This window comes from Marmota monax, unplaced genomic scaffold (genome assembly GCF_021218885.2).
Source record: "Marmota monax isolate L192 unplaced genomic scaffold, Marmota_monax_Labrador192_F-V1.1 WCK01_AAM20220418_F8-fsc00004, whole genome shotgun sequence".
NCBI lineage: Eukaryota > Metazoa > Chordata > Mammalia > Rodentia > Sciuridae > Marmota > Marmota monax.
This window is the reverse complement of record NW_026692881.1, coordinates 13,671,365-13,691,264: the sequence shown is the minus strand read 5'-3', so window position 1 is coordinate 13,691,264 and position 19,900 is coordinate 13,671,365. Positions and strand designations below refer to the sequence as shown.

At 55.6% G+C, this 19,900-nt stretch overlaps 1 protein-coding gene across 1 annotated transcript in view; it reads left to right on the top strand.

Annotated features, from left to right (window-relative positions):
* The window catches only part of Slit1 (slit guidance ligand 1), a 157,158-nt gene that overhangs the window by 92,896 nt on the left and 44,362 nt on the right, over positions 1 to 19,900 (top strand). The window contains exons 5-13 of the mRNA XM_058581181.1: positions 6,447 to 6,518; positions 7,736 to 7,807; positions 8,292 to 8,363; positions 8,903 to 9,066; positions 11,698 to 11,845; positions 12,202 to 12,273; positions 12,609 to 12,680; positions 14,768 to 14,839; positions 15,340 to 15,483. Coding sequence (XP_058437164.1) covers positions 6,447 to 6,518; positions 7,736 to 7,807; positions 8,292 to 8,363; positions 8,903 to 9,066; positions 11,698 to 11,845; positions 12,202 to 12,273; positions 12,609 to 12,680; positions 14,768 to 14,839; positions 15,340 to 15,483 — 888 coding nt within the window. The remainder of the gene's footprint in view (positions 1 to 6,446; positions 6,519 to 7,735; positions 7,808 to 8,291; positions 8,364 to 8,902; positions 9,067 to 11,697; positions 11,846 to 12,201; positions 12,274 to 12,608; positions 12,681 to 14,767; positions 14,840 to 15,339; positions 15,484 to 19,900) is intronic.

Sequence of the window (19,900 nt, the reverse complement as noted above, 5' to 3'; positions counted from 1 at the left end):
TCACTGGGATGCTCCCAGACCCGTGGGGGCTGCTGCTTGCCTGCTCAGAGCCTGGGCCTTGGGGGAGGAGCACAGGCCAGATGGGGGGATCCTTGTCTGCAGGACCCTTACCTCCAGCCCTCCAGAGTGGACTCCCAGGAGCTGCAGCCTTTCTCTTTCTTGGAGGGCCCAGGACAGCAGCTCACCTCCCTCAGTGGCCTCCAGCTCCCCATCCCCAGGCTGCTGGTGTCACCTTGGAACCATCCACGGAGGGTGTTATATTCTGTCAGGATGTGGGAAGGCAAGAGGGAGCGCCAGTGTAACAGGGCAACGCCGCTATTGAGCGCTGATCCGAGCTTCTCTCCCCGTCCACGACCCTTGTCCTGCCAGGTCTTCAGCTGGGTCAGGCAGAGCAGGTACAAGGAGTTCTCGTGCTCAGGAGGACATTGTCATCCACGATGCAGAGCCAGCCTCTGTGCCCCAAGCCCCTGCCTTTTCCTCTCAGCTGCATGACTAGTCCTAGCTCCTTGCTTTGGTCAGGAAAATGCAGAGGGATTGGAGCAGGAGAGGGTCCCTTTTAGTTTGGTTCAACTAAACATACTGAGGCCCTGCAATGCACCAGGACTGGGATACAATGGGAACAAAAGAGAGTCTGCCCTTAGGAGATTATGGCCTGCAAAGGGGTAGATGTCAGTAAACTACCAGCATCTCATTACATTCAGTATGCCTGTCCTGAATCGGACAGTGCTGAAAAGGAAAGGCAGGCCTGGTGCAGTGCACACACCTGTAATCCTAGCAGCTAGGGAGGCTGAGGCAGGAGGATTGCAAGTTCAAAGCCAGCTTCAGCAACAGCGAGGTGCTAAGCAAACTCAGTGAGACCCTGTCTCTAAGTAAAATACACAACAGGGCTGGGGATGTGACTCAGTGGATGAGTGCCCCTGAGTTCAATCCCTGGTACCCACCCCCCTCAAAAAAAAAAAAAAAAAAAAAAGCAGGTGGGTAGGAAGGAAGCAGTTAAGGGAGGTATCTCTAGACTGAGATGTGAAGGATGGAGGGGAATTTGCTGGGTGAAGTCAGGAAAGGATAGTGCAGGCAGAGGCAACAGCAGGTGCCCAGGAGCTTGGAGACAAGCAACTTTATTTCATTGGCTTGGGAAGGAGTAGGTGAGAGTTGACCAAGCAGGAAGTCAACTGGGGCAAAAAGCAAGACTAGCCTTGGGGTGTGCCAGGGGTTGCAGAGTCCCAGTCCAGGCATGGCCTCTGGCTCCCCCTAGTGGTGATTGTTGAAATAACCGTGACATCTTAGGAAAGGGACAAAACTAGTGTTTTGTATCTTGCTAAAGAAAGGTGCCAAGGATAGGTTAAACACATGAATGCACATCCTCTTCCAAAACTATGTCTCCGTGTGATCGGAATTTCTGTGCCCACTTTACGTATAGGGCACCCGGAGGTCTCAGGGTTCCCTGCACCCTTGGCTGGTGGATGGCAGGAGTTTCTGCATGTTTCTGGCTGCAACCTCGGGCTCTTTCCACCACCCTCTTTGCTACCAGCATTGCACCTATTCCTGTGTCTTGCAAGACTTGGCTGTCGTCCTCTGGTCTGGAGTGGCTGGCTCTCCTGAGGTCGTGCCTGGAGTCACACAGTGAGAGCTGCCTGCTGGTCTGGGCTGGCAGGGCTGGCCTGCACTCCTGGGTGGCTTCAGCCAGGACCTCCACTCACAGAATGGCTGTTGGTGTTCCATCCTGCCTGCTGCCTGCAGATTGCGTCTTTCCTCTGTGAGCTTCTGGGCCCCAGAGCAATGTCCCCAAGGCCACCAGGCTACAGCCCTCTCTGTGGTCTAGCCCTGCATGGTCCACATTCCCTGGACACCCTGGGCTCCGTCAGGCCTGCGTGACCTGCACAGATATCCTGAGCCTCCATCTGCCCCTGCCTTCCTTCCCTTCCCCACCTGGCTCCTGGTGTGTCCTTACAGAATGGCTCCCCTGGATTGTACTCTGATGCAGTGCTATTATAAGGAACAGACATTGGAAGCCCATTTATTATAAGGATCTCGTGTTATCGATCAGGACACACTCATTTTTCACAGGGACCCCTGGGAAAATTCTTGTCTCATGGGAGTGCCCAGCGGCTGTACCCTGGAGAAGCCGATCCTCTTCACTGTACATGCGTTGGGGACACTTGATGGACCGGTTCCCCTTTCACATTGGCTCTCAGAAAGTTCAGCGCCCCCGCTCTTCCCCAGCTGGCAGGCGCGTGGTCACGTGGTGCCTGGGCTCTGAGTGCCCGCCATTGATTTTTCTCCTCTCCCCCATTTTTCACTCCCACTCTCGCTGTTCTGTAAATCCCTACCAGCCGTCCGCAGAGCCCTTCTGGAACAAGGTTTGGTCTCGATCTATAAACCAATCAATACACAATAAAAACCCTTCCTCGTGGAGTTGTGGGGTGGATTAAATGGAATAATGGACATGAGTGCCGGCCTGGCTTGGCCCAAGGGGGCTGAGACGAGGGTCCCGCTGGAGGCCCTGCCTCCCCGGTACCCCACCCTCCTGACACTGGAGAGGCCTCCTGGGCACTGTCCCCACTTGCCCTCACCAGGCCCTCCCATGTCTCTGCGGGTAAAAGGTGCTGGCGGCTCTGTCCCTCTCCTTCCTCCCAGACCCCTAGACGCTGGCTGTCAGCAACCTTCCTCACCCCCTCCCTGAATTTCCGGCACCTCACTGGATGTGTGTCTTAGTCTGTTCAAGCTGCTGTAACAAAATACCAGACAGTGGCTGAGAAACATCAGGAATTTATCTCTGACAGTTGTGGGTGTGGAAGTCCATCATCAAAGTGCAAGAAGGTTCCGGGTGTGGTGGGGGCCTGCTGTGTGATTCTCAGATGTCGTCTTCCCACTGTGTCCTCCCAGAGTGACGGGGCAGGGCAGCGCTCAGGCTTCTTTTTAGAAGGACACTGATCCCAGTGCGGAGGCTCTGCTGTCCTGGCCTCAACCCCTCCCCAAGGCCCCGCCTCCTGACTCCAGCGCTGCAGGCCCAGGCTCCAACCTGGAACCTAGGGAGGACACAACATGGGACCCCAGCAGCGTGTCTTGCTGGGTAGTTGGCATGGGCGGGCCCGCGGGGCGGGGAAGGCTCAGAGCCTGTGTGGTCCGGCCTGTGCATTTGGCCAAGGTAGAGACCGAGACCCCAAAGAAGGAGTGACACAGCAGACCCCGTGCTGCTTCGGCTCACAGACACCCTGTCTCCGCACGCCCCTGCCTCCTCCAGGCTCTTGATGTCACTGCCCACAGTCATCCCCTGGGGACCCCGGACTGGTCATCAATTGCTGGGTATCAGTCACCTCAAAACGCAATGGCTTACAAGAACGGTCACTGTCTCCTCTGTTGGTGGCTGGGGTGCTGGCTTGGGGTTTTCATGAACTCCCAGGCAGGAGGCCGTGGGAGTGACCGTCTGGGCCCTCGAGTGAGGCAGGAGATGTGCTCCCAGGGTCACTCATGTGACTGACAAGCTGGTGTCCGCTACAGTGAGGAGGCCTTGACTCTTGTCCATGTGGCCTCTGCACAGGGTGGCCAGAGTGCCCTTGGAGTGTCCTGGAAGCTGGCCTCTCCTAGGAAGGGTGGCCCAAGACAGAGTGAGGGGCGGCCCTGGCTGCTGTGACCTGGTCTTGGCATTTTCCACTATTTGATTCTTCAGCAATGAGTTACTAACCCCTTCCCTCACTCAAGAGGAGAGGAATTAAGCTCCATCTTTTGGAAGGAAGAATGTCAACGAATTGTGAACATGTTTGAAAACCACCACAGCCTCCAATATGCACACATCAGCCACACCACACTGCGCGAGGGCCCCCGTCTGCCTATTCCTTCCTGCCTCCTGCCTTTGCACATGCTGTTCCCACTGCTTCGGGTGCTGTTCCCTCATTTCCAACTTATGTCTGCAAACTTCAACTTTCCAGGATCTGCTTCAGTGGAGTCACTTGCTCACATCTCTGGAAAAACTGCTCTTCCAGAGATTGTTGCAAGCAGCCGGGAAGCCTCCAGGAAAGCAGGTTTCAGGGAAGCCTCCAGGAAAGCAGGTTTCAGGGAAGCCTCCAGGAAAGCAGGTTTCAGGGGTGTCCCCAGAGGTCACCAGCTCTTGATACACATTTGCCTAGTGAAGGTACAGACCCGTCTCTGCCCTCTCCTGGGTGTGAGGGCTCAGGGCCCAGGATACCTCTGCGCCTGCAGGCCCAGCACTCTCACTGGTGCCATAGGTGGGCACCGTGCCAGGGTGGGTCTGTCCCGCGTCTGCCTTGGACCCCAGGAACGGAGGAACTCTCGCGGCCCCGAGACACCCACCCCGCATGCAGGCAGGGTCTTTGGCACCTTTGTGGCCTGCACTCCCTTGCTCCAAATCTAGCAATTTACCTGCCATGTCACTGGGCCCGGGCCAGCGTCTTTGAAGAAGATGGAAAGAACAGGTCACGGGCCGAGAGCCGAGAGCCACCTGGTGCCGACCAGCAGAAGGGCTGGGTGCGGCCAGGGCACTCTTTCTAGGAAAGGGAGGAATAGGTGACAAGAAGGAACAGGCGGGGACAGAGGGCCTGGTGGATTCCTGAGAATTCACCTTCACTGGGGGCTGCCCAACCTCGTGGAGTTCGGAGATCGTCTCCTCGACAGATGGCACAGGGGACCCAAGACACATGCAGAGGGCCAAGACAGAGCACCAGGTATGGGCTGTGGTGTCAGGAGAAGGACAGGACGGTGGAGACAGTCCTGGGGAGACAGGCTGGGAGACAGCGGCTGCTGAGTGAAGGGTCACACAGTCCCGGCTCAGGGCTGCGAGACTGTCCAGAAGTGGTGGCACAGTTTTAGGGAGAGACAGGCGTGTCCTCAAGGAGAGAGGGGACAGGACCCGGGTGCCGAAGGTGGTAAGATCTCACATGGCCAGGCCATTTTCTGAAGGCTCAGCTCTGGGGAGGAGATGGCCGGGCAACTGAGGGAGGGAGGGACAGGTGATGGTGCCGTCATCATGTGTGAGGTTGGGGTGGCCGTCACTTGCAGGGCTCTTACTTCCCCCTCGTGTATACAAGGAGGCTGGGGCTTGGGCAGAGGCGCAGCGGCTTGCAGATTCCTAGCAGACAGCTGGAGGGCCAACCAGAGGTCTGTCCTGCTGCCTCAGGACCCGGGAGGTCCCATAGCTCAGGGGGCAGCTTCTGGGATGGGGGCTGGAGGGGTGTTCTCACCTTCAGTGACCAGAAGGAAGGACTGGTCAAAGCCCAGGGTTAGATGTGCAGAATGACCAGCATTGGGTCCCACATCAGGACTCCAGCCTTTGGTCATCCACCTTAAGGACCAGGACGGTGTATCTGGGACAGTGGCCAACCTTGGGCAGGTTACTGATTGTCCTGGAACTCAGTTCCCTCCTCTGCCAAATGGGTGGGACAACAGTCCCTGCTCCCAGAGCAGCTGTGCAAGCCAAGCTCTGGGGCCTGAATGCCCGAGTTCAAATGCTGGGACCACCGCCTGCCAGCTGGGTTGCCTTGAAAAAACTGCTTAACTTCTCTGAGCATCCCTTTCCTCCTTTATAAAATGGGAATGGGGATTGTTTGTTCACACAGTTGGAGGGTCTGGTGAGGTGGCTCCTCTTGAGTGTGGAGGGGCACACTCGCTGGAAGGAAGGGCTGGCCTGGACTAGCCCGTTGTAAACGTCTGTGGGTGCCAGTGGACTGTGGGGAGAGGCGTGGAGAGGCGGGGGCTGGTGCCAGAGGCGGGGTCCTGCTAGGAAAGCTGGGGGAAGCCTCTGGAAGCTGCTCTGCAGCTCTAGGAGCGCTGTCCCCCCTCGCACAAGGACGCTGACAGGTGGGGAGTGAGGGCATCCTCAGCGAGCCCTGCTCTCCGACCTGGGGACAGCCCCTGGGCCAGTGGGAAGTGGGCAGTGGGACCTTAAGGCCATGTCCCTGTGTGTCCCTGTCCCCACTGGGCCCAGGCTCCCTTGGTACCCTGCTGCCTGCAGTCCCCAAGAGCGGGGGCTTTGGGGTTTGAGCCGGGGCGGGGCAGCACTGGTGGGCTACCCGTCTCCCTGGCTTCAGTTTCCTCCCAGTACAGCAAGCATAAGCCAGGGGGGTGCCCAGGGCGGGTCAGGTAATTAAAGGCTGTGTCCCTCCAGGGACAGGGGGCCTGGTGGAGTGCCACGGAGAAACCCCCTTTCTGGATCCTTTCCAGCCCTGGACCATGGGGTCTGACAGGGCCGATCACAGCTGCCCCGGGCTCCTCCATCTGCCCAGAGAAGGGAGGTAGCTGGGGACAGAGCTCCCTTCAGGACAGGGTGCCTCTCTCTGGCTCCATCATCCATTCAAAAAGTCCTTGCTGAGTGGCCACTGTGTGCCAGGCCCCGTCCCAGCCGGGTGTCTGGCCCCCGGCCTCCCTGGCTCACGGCGATGTTCTAGAAGACTCTCTTCCTGACCAGTGTTTTTCCCGCCTTGCTTCGTCCCCAGGGACCTGAGCGAGAACGCCCTCCAGGCCATCCCCAGGAAGGCTTTCCGCGGAGCTACAGACCTCAAGAATCTGTGAGTACAGACCTGGAGGGAGAAGGGCGCAGGGGCTGGGGCCACCCCACCCCCGGCAGTGTCCTGTGGTGATAGCCCTGGGCCCTGAGGTCCAGGGTATCGAGGAGCCAACCTGGGCTCTGAGATGGCTGGTGCCAGCATGGTCTTCTAGAACAGTCTGGGTTTGGTGGAAACAAGCAGCACCTGCCCCTCCCTCGGGTGATTCTCTGTGACAGCCAAGGGCACGTACAGAGGGGGACGTTGAGTGTTGCAGAGTCACGAACACTGGGTTACGAGGCCATGTTCTTGGTCTGGGCCCTCCAGTGTCCTCCTCATCCTCCGACTGGGAGAACTGGGCTGGAATCTCCAGTCACACGGCGTTTACTGCAGTCCTGTTAACTGCATGAGCCGCTGTATATTGTTCTGGAAATAAATGGGGATAATAAGCCTGACTCACAGGCATGTTCTGAGATTTAGATGAGATACAGAGATGCATACACTTTGTCAAGTGCTACTTAAATGTAACTGTTTATCATGCTCTTTAGTATTTTTGCAGTGCTGGAGGAGGACTCCAGGGGTGCTCTACCACTGAGCCACATCCATGGCCCTTTTTATTTTTTATTTTGAGACAGGGTCTTGCTAAGTCACTGAGGGTCTCACTAAGGATCTAGTCTAGCCTGGAACTCGTGAGCCTCCTGCCTCAGCCTCTTGAGTAGCTGGGATTACAGGCTTATTATTCAAATTATTCTGGTCCAGGCTAACCTCCTCCCCAAGGTGCTTGTCATGCTTGTCACAAGCACCCCTCCCATGCCTGTGGCAGACATTAATAATTGATCACTGCACTCATTCCCGCAGGGCTCAAAGTACTGCTCTGAAAGCAGCTCCCCAGGTAGCCACGGCTACTCAGTGTCCTTGGCTCCCGTGGAAATCTGCTGCCAGCTCTGGCTGCCCCCTGCTTCTGTGTTACTCTCTCTCATTTTTCAGCTGTCAGCACCCTCTAAGTGGTTTCCAAAATTTGAGGAAGGGCTGCAAGGTTGAGGAGAGGGATATAACTTTGATTTCTACTTGTTGTCCTAAGTGAAAATAAAAAGAAATCCAGCTTTTATTAATGTTTACAATTTGGATTGACATGTCTGTCAAATGTTGGGGTCCTGCCTCTTGGAGTGCTGGGTCGAAAGGTTGGGACACCCCTGTTCTAGGCCGTGTGCCCCCCCCCACAACCCTCCTTTGCTTCACAGACAGCTGGACAAGAACCACATCAGCTGCATCGAGGAAGGGGCCTTCCGGGCCCTGCGGGGGCTGGAGGTGCTGTAAGTACACCTGGGTGTGGAGCTGGGGGTGCAGGAGGCAGGAGACCCTCTCTCCTGGAACCCCCTGGCCCCAGGGTGGGAGGACACAGCCCCTGGGGCAAAGACCTGTAACTGCGGTGTCTCTGGAGTGTCCGCCAGGGACCTGGAATGCCTGCCCCTTTTCCCTCTGGGTCTCAACCTTGGCCCTTGCTTCCAACCAACCCCGTCTGGGACACATGAGTTCCAGACCCCCCCCCCCATCTGTCTCCCTGTCCTCCCAGAGCTGGACTGCATGGTGCATCCCCCAGTCACTGTCCCAGCTCAGGGGGTTCCCCCTGGAGGGTCCATGTCTTGTGCTCTCTGGTATAACCCTCTGGCCAGCCCAGTGCTGGTCCTCCATGAAGGTGGACCATGGGACCTGATGGGAGAGCCTCCCATTCATTAGCAGAAAGGCCCTGCCCCAGGTAATGGGCAGATGCCGAGTGACTCTGGTTTGTCTCTTTAGGACCCTGAACAACAACAACATCACCACCATTCCCGTGTCCAGCTTCAATCACATGCCCAAGCTGCGGACCTTGTGAGTTAGCCGGGGGCAGCCGGGTGTGCAGGGTCCCCGTGTGGGCCGACGTGCGGGGCAGGCTGTGGGGAGGAGGCCAGGGTGGCCCCAGCGGGTGGGCTGTTCTCTGCACCGAGGCCAGCCCAGGAGCTGCTCACGGGGGTCTCAGCAGGAGGAGGGGGTCTGAAGTTGCAGCTCCCAGCGTCATTTACAGTTGAGTTTTCCGGGAAAGTCAGTGACTAGTTATGTGTTGGAAAATGAGCTGGGTGATTGGGAGGCGGATCCCTGGGAGCTCAGGGACGTGAATCAGATTCGCTGGGCACACTCCAGCTTCAGGTGTGTCCAGAGCAGTTGGAGGGAAGGCGCGGGAGCCACCATGGACTTCCTGTGGCTGTGGGTGAGCTACAGGCTGGAGCTGAGCTGCCCGCGGGTGGAGACTGAGCAGCAAGGCCCAGCCGCCAGCGGGCTCAGCCTCCAGCAGGGCCCAGCCTCCTGCCTGGGGTCGGAGTTCCCACTGTTCCGTGGCGTTGGAGGTTGTGAGCCACCCTGTCCTCCCGCAGCCGCCTGCACTCCAACCACCTGTTCTGTGACTGCCACCTGGCCTGGCTCTCGCAGTGGCTGAGGCAGCGGCCGACCATCGGGCTCTTCACCCAGTGCTCGGGCCCCGCCAGCCTGCGTGGCCTCAACGTGGCCGAGGTCCAGAAGAGTGAGTTCAGCTGCTCAGGTGGGTGCGGGCCCTGCCCAGGCCCTCAGCTGCCCGTCACCTCCTGCCCCACCCACTGCCTCCTCCTGCAGCCACCTCAGTTCCCTCCCATTTATTAGCACCGGCCACCACGGCCTGCGGGCCTCAGTCACCACTGCTTGTCCCTGACGCTGCTTCCCCCGACCCACCTCCATTTTCTCCTGTGACCACCTGTGACCGTGCGTTGACGCTGCCCGTCCTCCACCCCTCACCCTCTGGACCACGCGTCCCCTGGGCCCCATCTCTTCCCTCCTGTCATCTCTCTTGTCTTCCCTCCTCCCTTCCTTCCCCGCCTTCCTCCTCCCCTCACTCCTCCCCTGTCCCAACCCTTACTTCCTGAGTCCACTCGCTGCTGTACCTCATCCCCTCCTGTCCCTCACCCACGCCCCTGCCCCCTACCCCCTCCTCCCCCACCTCCCCCTGCTGCCCTGGCAGGTCTTAAAATTCGCCCTGAGCCTTGGTGCCAGGCGAGGTGATCCCATGCCTGTGCCCCTCCTCTTCCTCTTGCCCCTCCCTCCCTGGCCACTTGGACTCCATGCTGCAGAAGGCCTGGAAGAGCCCGCAGCCTGGGCGGTCCCTGCTGTGTGTACTCATGGCCCTCCAGAGCTGCCCTCAGCCCGCAAGGCCCTGGTGGGGTCAGCCTCCCCTCCCTGGCCTCAGGCCCCCACTCACTGCCCCCAGCCCTGTGTCCGCCTCTCCCTTCTGCTGGGGCCTCCCGCCCCTGCCTTCTCGAGCTTCTCCCCTGTCGGCTGCACCCTTCCCTCCTGTGGCCTGCGGCCCCTCCTCACCCCACAGAGCCTGGGGAGCCTTCTCTGACCCCGGATGAGGTCCCCAGATAGATGGCAAACTCCGTGAGCTCGTGGAACAAACAGGGTGACGTGTTTCTGCCCGTGTCCTCACACTGGGAATGGAGTGAGGGGACTGTTTCTCCCACACCTGGGGGCTCTGGGCCGGCCCGCCTCCCGAGTGCTGAGGGAAAGCATCTGCTGGGCCTGGGGGAGCCTCAGGTGACACCTCCTCTGAGCACTGGAGACACCTAGGACCAGACTGTAACACTGCCGTGAGTGTGAGTGTGTGTGTGCAAGGGAGAGAGTGTGTGTAAAAGGAAGGGTATGTGTGCACAGGAGAGTGTGGGTGGGAGTGTGGGAGAGTGGGTGTGTGCTTGTGAGTGTGCACACAGGTGTGTGCTGGGTGAGAGGAGCCAGGCCGGAGACGCACCTCTGAGCAGCTGCCGTACTTTTGGCGACTGGGACTAGATAACGTGGGCAGCTTTATCTTGGAATGCAGCCTCTCTCTGTGTTGGAACACCTTGGCTCCTGCATTTCTTTGGACATGTTTCCTCCCCTGGAATCCGTGCACCCTGGCAGCCACGTTCCTGAGGAGAATACTGTCATAATTTGCCCTGGCTCCTTATAGCCTTGTCCCATTTGGTCCTGTGCCCACCCTGTGGGTTAGCCAGGAAAAGTATGAGGTGCTAAAAGGTTGCTCAGCCACCTGGCAGAACTGTGTAGCAGAATCCGTGAAAGTTCCACATGTGTCTACCCCACGGCCCTGCTACTCCACTGCTAGGGTTGTGCACTTGTTCTGCACAAAACACCAGAGAATATTCATGACAGCTTATTTTTGCAACAGCCCAAAGCTGAAGACAATGTAAATTTCCACCAACAGGACACTGCCTGGCTTAGCCTCCAGAAGACAGTGGGTTCACTAATTATGATATGCCCATATAACGGAGTACTACTCGGCAACAAAAAAGAATTATTGACACTCAACAACATTAAATCTCAAAGATTTTATGTTGGGTGAAAAAGCCATACACAAAAAAGAATCCACAGTAATATTTCATTGATGTGAAATTCACAGACAAGCAGAACAAAACCTGTGGTGACAGGCATCAGAATAGGAGTTGCTGTGGGGAAAGGGCAGGAGGGACCCTCCTGGGCGATGGACATGTTCCATGTCTGGGCGGTAGTTCTACCAGGTGCATGCTGAAGGTGGTGCACTTTATGTTAGTAATGACTGCACTTTTTTGAAGTGTGGGCTCTTTACATCAGACACTGGGCTTGGTCCTGGCTTCACTATCTATTAGTTCAGTTGAGTAAATGTCAACTAGTTGATGAATGCTGAGGACTCGGTTTCCTCACCTGTACAATGGCAACAACACGCTCCTCGCTCCTCGCAGGGCCGAGCAGGGCTGTGCAGGAAGGCTGTGTGGCCGCACTCACTGTAGCACACGGTGCAGCGTGAACGCTTGGTGCACGTGGTTGTCCCGCTCCTGTGTGGGCCGTGGGAACTCAGAGGTGTTAAGTGGTACAGATTAGAAACTGAAGCTTCAGCTGTCTGCGCCCAGATCTCCCAGGGGACGAGTCACACTCTGTGCAGCTCATTTTGGTTGAATTCAGCAAACATCTGACCAGTACCTGCTGGGTGACCAGCGCCCAGAGTCACATCCAAGTTGGGGATCTCTTACCTCCTGCGCCCTTGGCAACCTCTCCTGGTCCATCCTCATCCACAGAAACTGCCACTGCACACCCCTGTCCTACCCGCTGGTCTGGGTCTGGGGAGGGGACGCTGATGCAGGCCACCTGAGGTCACAGCCCCCTGTTTCTGCAGGCCAGGGGGAGGCGGGGCGCGTGCCCTCCTGCACCCTCTCCTCCGGCTCCTGCCCCGCCATGTGCGCCTGCAGCAATGGCATCGTGGACTGTCGTGGCAAAGGCCTCACGGCCATCCCCGCCAACCTGCCGGAGACCATGACCGAGATGTGAGTAAGGGACACCAGCAGGGGCCGGCCCAGGGCTTGCCCTGAGGCGCTGGAGTGGCAGATGGGGAGACACAGTGTGCCTCCGCAGGACTGAGCTCTCTGCCCAAGGCTGGGGGCCTCCAGAGGGTTGGGGAGGGGTGGTCCATCTGTCCAGCATCGCTGGCCGGTCTGCCAGAATGCGTTTAGTATTAGCATCACTGTGAGCCCCTTTCTGCCAGGGAAGCCTGGGGAGATGGACCACGGAAGGGTGCAGGGGGCTGAGGCAGAGGCTGGTGTGGCTGGGTGAGCCCAGCAGAGGGCAGCTGAGGCCCGGCGACCTGGGCCTCACCTTCCCTGTGCTCTTGCGTTCTCTGCAGCCGTCTGGAGCTCAATGGCATCAAGTCCATCCCCCCGGGAGCCTTCTCTCCCTACAGAAAGCTGCGCAGGATGTGAGTCCCCCGACCAGGGCAGGGCAAGAGTCTGTGGTCTGAGACACGGAGATGGCATGGCCCTCCTGCCTGGCAGGGTTGTCTGAGGCCTGAGTGGGTCGTCCCCCCATTTCAGCGTGGGCCCCGACAGGAGCAGTTAGGGATGAGACCTGGCCAGGACGTCGATGGCGTCGGTGGCTTCCCGGGAGGCAGTGCCCCCCTCGGGCGCAACACTCAGACTGCACAGAACAAGAGTGTCCCGGGGTTCGATGGGGGGGGGGGGGGATTGCCCTCCCAGGGAATCTGGGAGGCTGGTGGCGCGCAGGGGTCAGCTGCCCTCTCCGCTCGCCTTGCAGAGACCTGAGCAACAACCAGATCGCAGAGATCGCGCCCGACGCCTTCCAGGGCCTCCGCTCCTTGAACTCGCTGTGAGTAGCCCCAGAGGCGCCCTGGGTGGTCCAGCGTGTGGCCAGGGCCCCTCCTGTGCGCGCTGGGAGGAGCAGGGCCACGTGTCCCTCCCACAGCCCCGCCCACCCTGGCCCCAGCGGGGCTCCCTCTGGCTGCAAAGTCCAGGTTTGTAGAGCGGGAGGACCCTCCGCTGCGCAGGAGGAAGAGGCCACCCAGAGCTGAGGGCGTGGAAAGCCAGGGAGGCCGTTGCCCCTGACGACCGACCGGGATGCTCTGCCCGTTGGGGTGGATATCTCCCCAGATTTCTTTGTGGCAGTGAACTTGGTCCCTCCTCCCCTTAGAAGGCTGCTGAGCCTTCCCGTGTCCCTCACAGGAACAGTGACCACCAGGTCCAGTAGAGACACCTGCCACCCCTGGCTGTCTTTCATCCCAAAGGTCCTTGACCCCAAGATGTGGGTGAGGCCCCTCTAGGGCAAGTCAATCTACAAACGTCCTCCATCACTGACTTCCCAGGGAGGCTTGTTCCCACCCCGAGGGTCACCAGGTCCCTGACTCTCTGAGGCCCAAGGCACTTTGTCCATAGAGAGATCACACTACAGCCAGGGGAGCTCCCCATGGGGAGGAGCCATTTGTCACTTTTAGGACTGGGTGTTTCCACCTGCGCTCTGGACACATGGTGGCATAGATTAGAGGTCTGGTGAGTACAGCAGAATGGAGGCCCCCTGCCCCTTGGACAGTACAAAGAGGCTGCCAGCTCTTGGTCTGCTGTGCATGCCGCCCTCTTCCCTTGGAGCAGAGTCCAGGGTGTAGAGAGGCCAATTGTGAATGATGCCTCTGAGGTTGTGCAGTGTGTAACCTACACAGCTGGGCATGACAACCTGATGATAGATCACTGTCACGAAGATCAGATCCTGGAGGTGGCCTGCCACCACGTGGAGCTTTTCCTCTGAGAAATGAATACAATTCTCTTACATCAGATCATACAGTCTGAAAGGATAAAAGGTGACAGTAACCCACTTCAGTGGGTTTTGGTTGCTCATGGGTACCTGGCCACAGCTGCTTCCCTGCCATATGGGAGCTTGCGTGCTGAGATCATGCAGACAGATCCTATACTCATCTGTGCCACCTTGGCCAGGCCTGACCTTGTCACCTGCTTTCCCTCCACTCCACTCTCCACACAACAGCTCGAGGGATGTGTCTGAAATGAGAATCTGATCATGTCTCAGAGATTTTCCTGGTGCTGGCTGGGTGAAGTCCACGCTGCTGCCCATTTGTTTCCCCCCACTCAAGCCACACCGGCCTTTTCAGCTCTATGTGATCCATCCTGGATCCCACCACAGGGCCTTTGCTCCTGCTGTGCCCTCCCCCAGGAAGAGTCTTGAAGCCACATTCGAAGAGATAGCAAATAGTTTTTACTCTGAATGTGTAAAAACAGGGTGGCTTGTGGGGGTGACCAGGACATTGGGAATAAAACACCCCCAAAGTCCTTTGATGTTTTTTCCCTTGTCTTTCTCACTGTCTGCCAGAACATATCTTTGCCTACATTTTTTTTTAACGTTTGCTTTTGCCCGCCCTGATTATACATGGAATTCATTCATGCTCAGTTCAGAAAACTTTGCAAATACCAATACACACACACACACACACACACACACACTTGCAGTGCCCACCAGCTGGGTTTTGCACTGCATGTGCTGTCTGCATTCTATTTTTTCTCTCTGTAGTTCTCTGAAAATATGCTAATCAGTCCTGCCTGTGGGGCTTCCTCTTGTCCTACAGTCTCCTTTTGAATCCTGGACCAGGTTAATTTCCCACGAGTTTCCCCGGAAGGGCCCCTTTTGAAGGCTTCTGTGGGGCCCTGTATATGGGGGCAGGGGGACAGGGCTGCCCCTGGGGATCACAGCCCCTTCCAGCCCAGAGGGTACCTTTGAGCAAACTGGAAACAGGTGACGCTTTTGGAAGACACTTTACTGCCATCTGCTGGCAAGTTCCCATAGCAAATGTGCACTCTAGGCTGTGGGCACTGTGCCTGGTGAAGGTGGGCCCTGGGAGGCCTGCAGAGCTATGCCCTCTGCTCTAACCCTCCCTCTCTGCTGCCTCTCTCCAGGGTCCTCTATGGAAACAAGATCACAGACCTGCCCCGCGGCGTGTTTGGAGGCCTGTACACCCTACAGCTCCTGTAAGGACTTGGGTGGGGCCCAGGGAAAGCCCATGTTGCTCCGGCCCCCCAGACTGCTCTTTTTAGTCTCTTTGGGGCACTTGAAACAGGAGCTCAACTGACAGGTGGCCCAGGAGGGCTGAAAGGCTACAGGGCTCGGCAGAGGCCAGACAGGGATGGGACTTAGAGGCCTGTTCAGAACTGCTCACAGGACATCAGAGCCAGAGGCCTACAATCCTGGGGCACGCAGTGGCTGGGGACAGGGCTGTGTGCCCCCAAATGCCTTCGGGTTGGAGCCTTGTCCTGTGGTCTCCTGGAATCTCTCGAGGCACCTCTAGCAGGTCCTTGAACGGGAGAAGAGCCAAGGATGGCAGGGTCCCGGGTGTAAGAATGCAGTCAGACTTGTCGGCTCCCGGGCAGCAGGGGCCACTCCCCCAGATCACGCATGCCCAGGGCCAAGGAAGGTGCCAGGACGGTCCATCTCGGCCTCTCACTCACCCAGGCTCTGACTCTGCCTTCAGGCTCCTGAACGCCAACAAGATCAACTGCATCCGGCCGGACGCCTTCCAGGACCTGCAGAACCTCTCGCTGCTCTCCCTGTACGACAACAAGATCCAGAGCCTGGCCAAGGGCACCTTCACCTCCCTGCGGGCCATCCAGACACTGTGAGCACCCTCCCGCCCTCCTCCTTGTCTCCCTCCCTGCAGGCCTCTCAGCAAGAAGGCCCCAGCCCGGAGACGTGTGGGGGTTACAGCTTCCAGGTACAGATAGCTTCCTCCCCACCTGGGGTGGCCTCCAACAGAGGAAGGACCCAGGCTCCTGGTTAGACAGCTGCAGGTCCTAATCCCAGCTATTCCTCAGTGTGGCCCTGGGCAAGTGAATTAGCTTCTCTGTGCCTCAATTTTATTTCCCCATAAAATGAGGACATCAACTTCATAGAGTTGTTGTGAGATTCAAGATGTTTATAGGGAGCTCATGGTGAATGTTTGCTAAATGCCAGCTACAGTTAAATAACGATCAGGATAGTAATGTAGCCCCACGGATTCTAAGACCTGTTTCCACATTAATAGCTCTGGAGGTGGGTGCCTGTTACAGTGGATAGCATAGCATTTAATGGGCAGAATTTTGTTCTTTTTCGATAGTTCACAAAATAATAGTGCAGCTTACAATCGGAAATGTCAAACCAGATGAAATATAGTAAAAAACAGTGATGATTATGGATTAAAAATTAGAGAGCAACAAATCGAGCCGTTTGTTGTGATTCTTCGTTGTGGAAAATGACGAGCATATTAAAAGTAGCAGAGTGTTTTAGTTGGCTATTTCTCTGCTGTGACTAAAAGATCCTACCAGCACATTGGTAGAGAAAGAAAAGCTTATTTGAGGGCTCATGGTTTCAGAGCTCTTAGTCCATGGAAGGCCGGCTCCATTCCTCGAGGCTCTGGGTGAGGCTGAATATCATGGTGGAAGAGCGTGGCCGAGGGAAGCAGCTCATAGGAAACCAGGAAGCAGAGGGAGACTCCACTTGCCAGATACAAACATAGACCCCAAAGACATGTCCCAACGCCCACCTCCTCCAGCCACAACCCACCACTCAGGTACCACTCAGTTAATCCCTGTCCCAGGACTAATTCACTGATGGGGTTAAGACCCTCACAGCCCATTCATTTCTCCTCTGAACCTTCTTGCATTGTCTCGCACGTGAGCTTTCGTGGGACACCTCCCATCCAAACCCTAACACAGAGTGAACCCTCAGTGTTCATCACCCAGCTGTAATTCCTGGCCGGTCTTGTTTTAGCGGTGCCTCCCCACTTCCATGACACCCAAACTATTTTGAAGCAAATCCTACGTAAAGTTACTCTTTGAAGACTTCATCCCTATCACTGAAAGAGAGGGTTCTTCAAAAGTAACCCCAGGCCTGGGGCTGTCACTCAGCGGCAGAGTCCTTGCCTAGCATGCACCGGCCCCTGGTTCCCTCCCCAGCATCACACACACAGAATCAAAACAAAGCAAAGCAAAAGCCCAATATTAGTATCACATCGAAAAGCAATTTCTTAATATCATCAAATATCTAATTAGTGTTTGGACTTCCTGGGTCTCATTTATATTATACAACTTTTGGTAGTTCAATGGAATCCAGATTTAAATAAGACCTGTGCAACACAATCTGCTGTTACTGGTGGACATGTCCTTTAGGTCATTTTTTTTTTTGTCAATAGATATCCTCTTCATATCCCTCCCTCTCTCTCCCTCTCCGCCCCGCCCCCCTCAGAGGGTTCCTAGGGATTGAACCTCAGGGTGTTTAACTACTGAGCCACATCCATCCCTTTTTATGTTTTATTTAGAGAGGGAGTCTCCCTACGTTACTTACAGCTTCGCTAAGTTGCTGAGGCTGGATTTGAACTTGTCATCCTCCTGCCTCAGTCTCCTGAGCCACTGGGATTACAGGAGTGTGAACAGGCTGGGCTCATTCTCCTTTTTTCCTTGCAGTTTATTTGTTGAAGATACTGTGTGCTGGGTTCTGTCGAGTTCCCCAGTCTGGACTTGGCTGACCATATTGAGACAGAGTGGCCTATGTTCTGCCAGATGGAAGACCTATGTTTAGTCAAGTTCAGGTTTAGTCGATCAGTGATTGGTTTTCTGGCAAGAGGATTTCCTAGGAGGGATTGTGCACTCTGATCAGGAGGCACGAGATGCCTGTTGCTGAATCCAGTCTTAAAAATTAGGATCAGGTCCTCGTTCCCCCTGTGTTGAAGATTAACACCCAAGAAACACCGGGATAGAAGAGAGAGAGAGAGAGAGAGAGAGAGAGAGAGAGAGAGAGAGAGAGAGAGAGATTCCTCCAGCAAGGAGGGGGTCCAGAGCTGGTGCCTGAGGGAGTGGGGGTATCCTTCCCCTGTTATAGATTTTAGGTTTCTTCTCATGCCCCCCCTCCCATCTAAGTCCTTTTGAACTGGCCCCCATTTTCCCAACCTTGTCTGCCTCTCCTTTGTTCTTATCTCATGCTTCTTTCTGTAATATAAAAACAGTCATTGATCTCAATGCCCAATAATTCACCAGGGACCCTGAGAATGGCGTGATTGGATCCTCACGTTCCTTCTCCGTTTGGTGATGCTGTGTGGTTAGGCTTCAAGAAAGAGCCCTACACTTTTAGCTGGAATACTTCTGCATGGGGCAGCTTCTCGTCTGCTGCATGGTTAACCCAATACTTAAGGGTTCTCCTTCCTGCTGCCCCTTTGGTCCTGAGCCTCTGGCTGGCAGGGTGTGCTGAGCCTGAGCCACGTTGTGTGAGCATTTTGTGGGCACTGATTCTTAATGTCACCACGGCCTTCACTGTTGTCATCCCTGCTGGGTGGTGCACCCCATCAAATAACATCTGCATGGGCGCCGGGAGAGGTTCCAGATTGATTGAGGAGAGGGCACAGAGCCTCTTCCTGGGGACTCTGGACATCAATGGGATGTCAGCCACAGGGACAAACTCATGATAGCCCTCACACTCACCTGTAGCCTGAGTCCTGCTAATTCAGTTATAGCCAGAGAGAGGAATCTGGGGCCTCATGGGAGACCTTACCAGGTATGTGAAATTAAAGGTCACAGGGGGACACCAGCAAGGAGGGTTGTTTTGAGCAGATGGTGGAATGTCTGAGAGAAATGTGCTAAGGAGATTTAAAGACCACGAACCCACACACAGGAAAACTGCAGAGATAAGGGATGGGACAGAGGGACTCAAACAGGCAACTATAGCTCTTTGCATGTTATTTAGTTCAACACTTAAAACGACCCTTGTGAAGTAGGGTCTATTGCCCTTGATTTTACTTGTAAGAAAACTGAGGCAGGGAGAGATTATGTCAGTCACTAAGGTCCCAGAATAGCTCACAGAGATTTGGTCTCCAGCACCTCTTCATCATCACTCAGAAATCAGCCAGCTCCCTCGGTCACCCTTCCTCTGCAGCAACAGACCTCGTTGTTTAAGGCTGTGAAGCAAAACTGAACCTCATGAGGCCCTTTTATAAATTATCAACCGAAGTACAATTTGGAACAAGAATACAAGAAATACTAATCCAAGGAACAGACAGACATTCTCCTCAACCTTGGACTGCCCCCCAACTCCTTGACTTGAGTCTTGTTTTATCACACCTGAGCCTTAAATTCATCAAATCCTGCTAGATTTGTCCACAGCTCCAAGGTTTGTGACCAAGTACTTTGTGTCATGATATTGATATTAATTTTGCTACAGTTTTACTTGTCCCAAGAGATTTGTCAGCTTTTTAAAATATCCGCTGGGCGTCCCAGTGCACACCTGTAGTCCCAGCTACGGGGGAGGCTGAGGCGGATGGGTCTCTGGAGCCCAGGAGTCCCAGGCCAGCCTAGGCAGCTCAGTGAGACCCGCTTCTCAAACTCAAAACAAGACAAAACCAAACAACCCAGCCTTATTTATATGTAGCTTACACATAGAAAGCCCACCTGTTCTAGATGCACAGTTCAGCGACCTTTATAGTCAACCCCCAGAGTTATCCAATTTTAGAACATTTCCACGGCTCCTCCCTCAGTCCCTTGTACGCATTTGCAATTGATCCCCACTTCTAGCCCCGGCCCCAGGAGACCCCTCTTCTATGCTCCACTCTGTAGATTGCCCTTTCTGGCTGGTTCATCAAATAGAATCATGCACCCACCGTCGTCTGTGACTGGCATCTTTCCCTTGGTGTCGTGTTTCTGAGGTTCACCGATGTGTAGCGTGTCTCGTTACTGTGTCCTTTTTAATTGCCCCAATTTTTTTCCATTATATCTGATAGTCCACATTTTGTTTATCTACTCCAGCTGATAAACCCTTGGATCTTTTCTGCTTTGGGGCCAGGATGAATAATGCTTCTGTGAATATCTGCTTATAGATCTCTGGGTGGACAAGTGTTCTGGTTTCTTTGGGAGTTGCTGGCTCACAGGGTAAATTTATGTCTGACAAGGAAAGTTCAGGCGTTCCCACAGTGACTGCAGCATTTAACACCAGCGGTGTATCCCAAGGGACCGGGGTCTTCACGATTTCACCAGCATTATGTTGCTTGCCTTTAACAAAACAAAACAAAACAA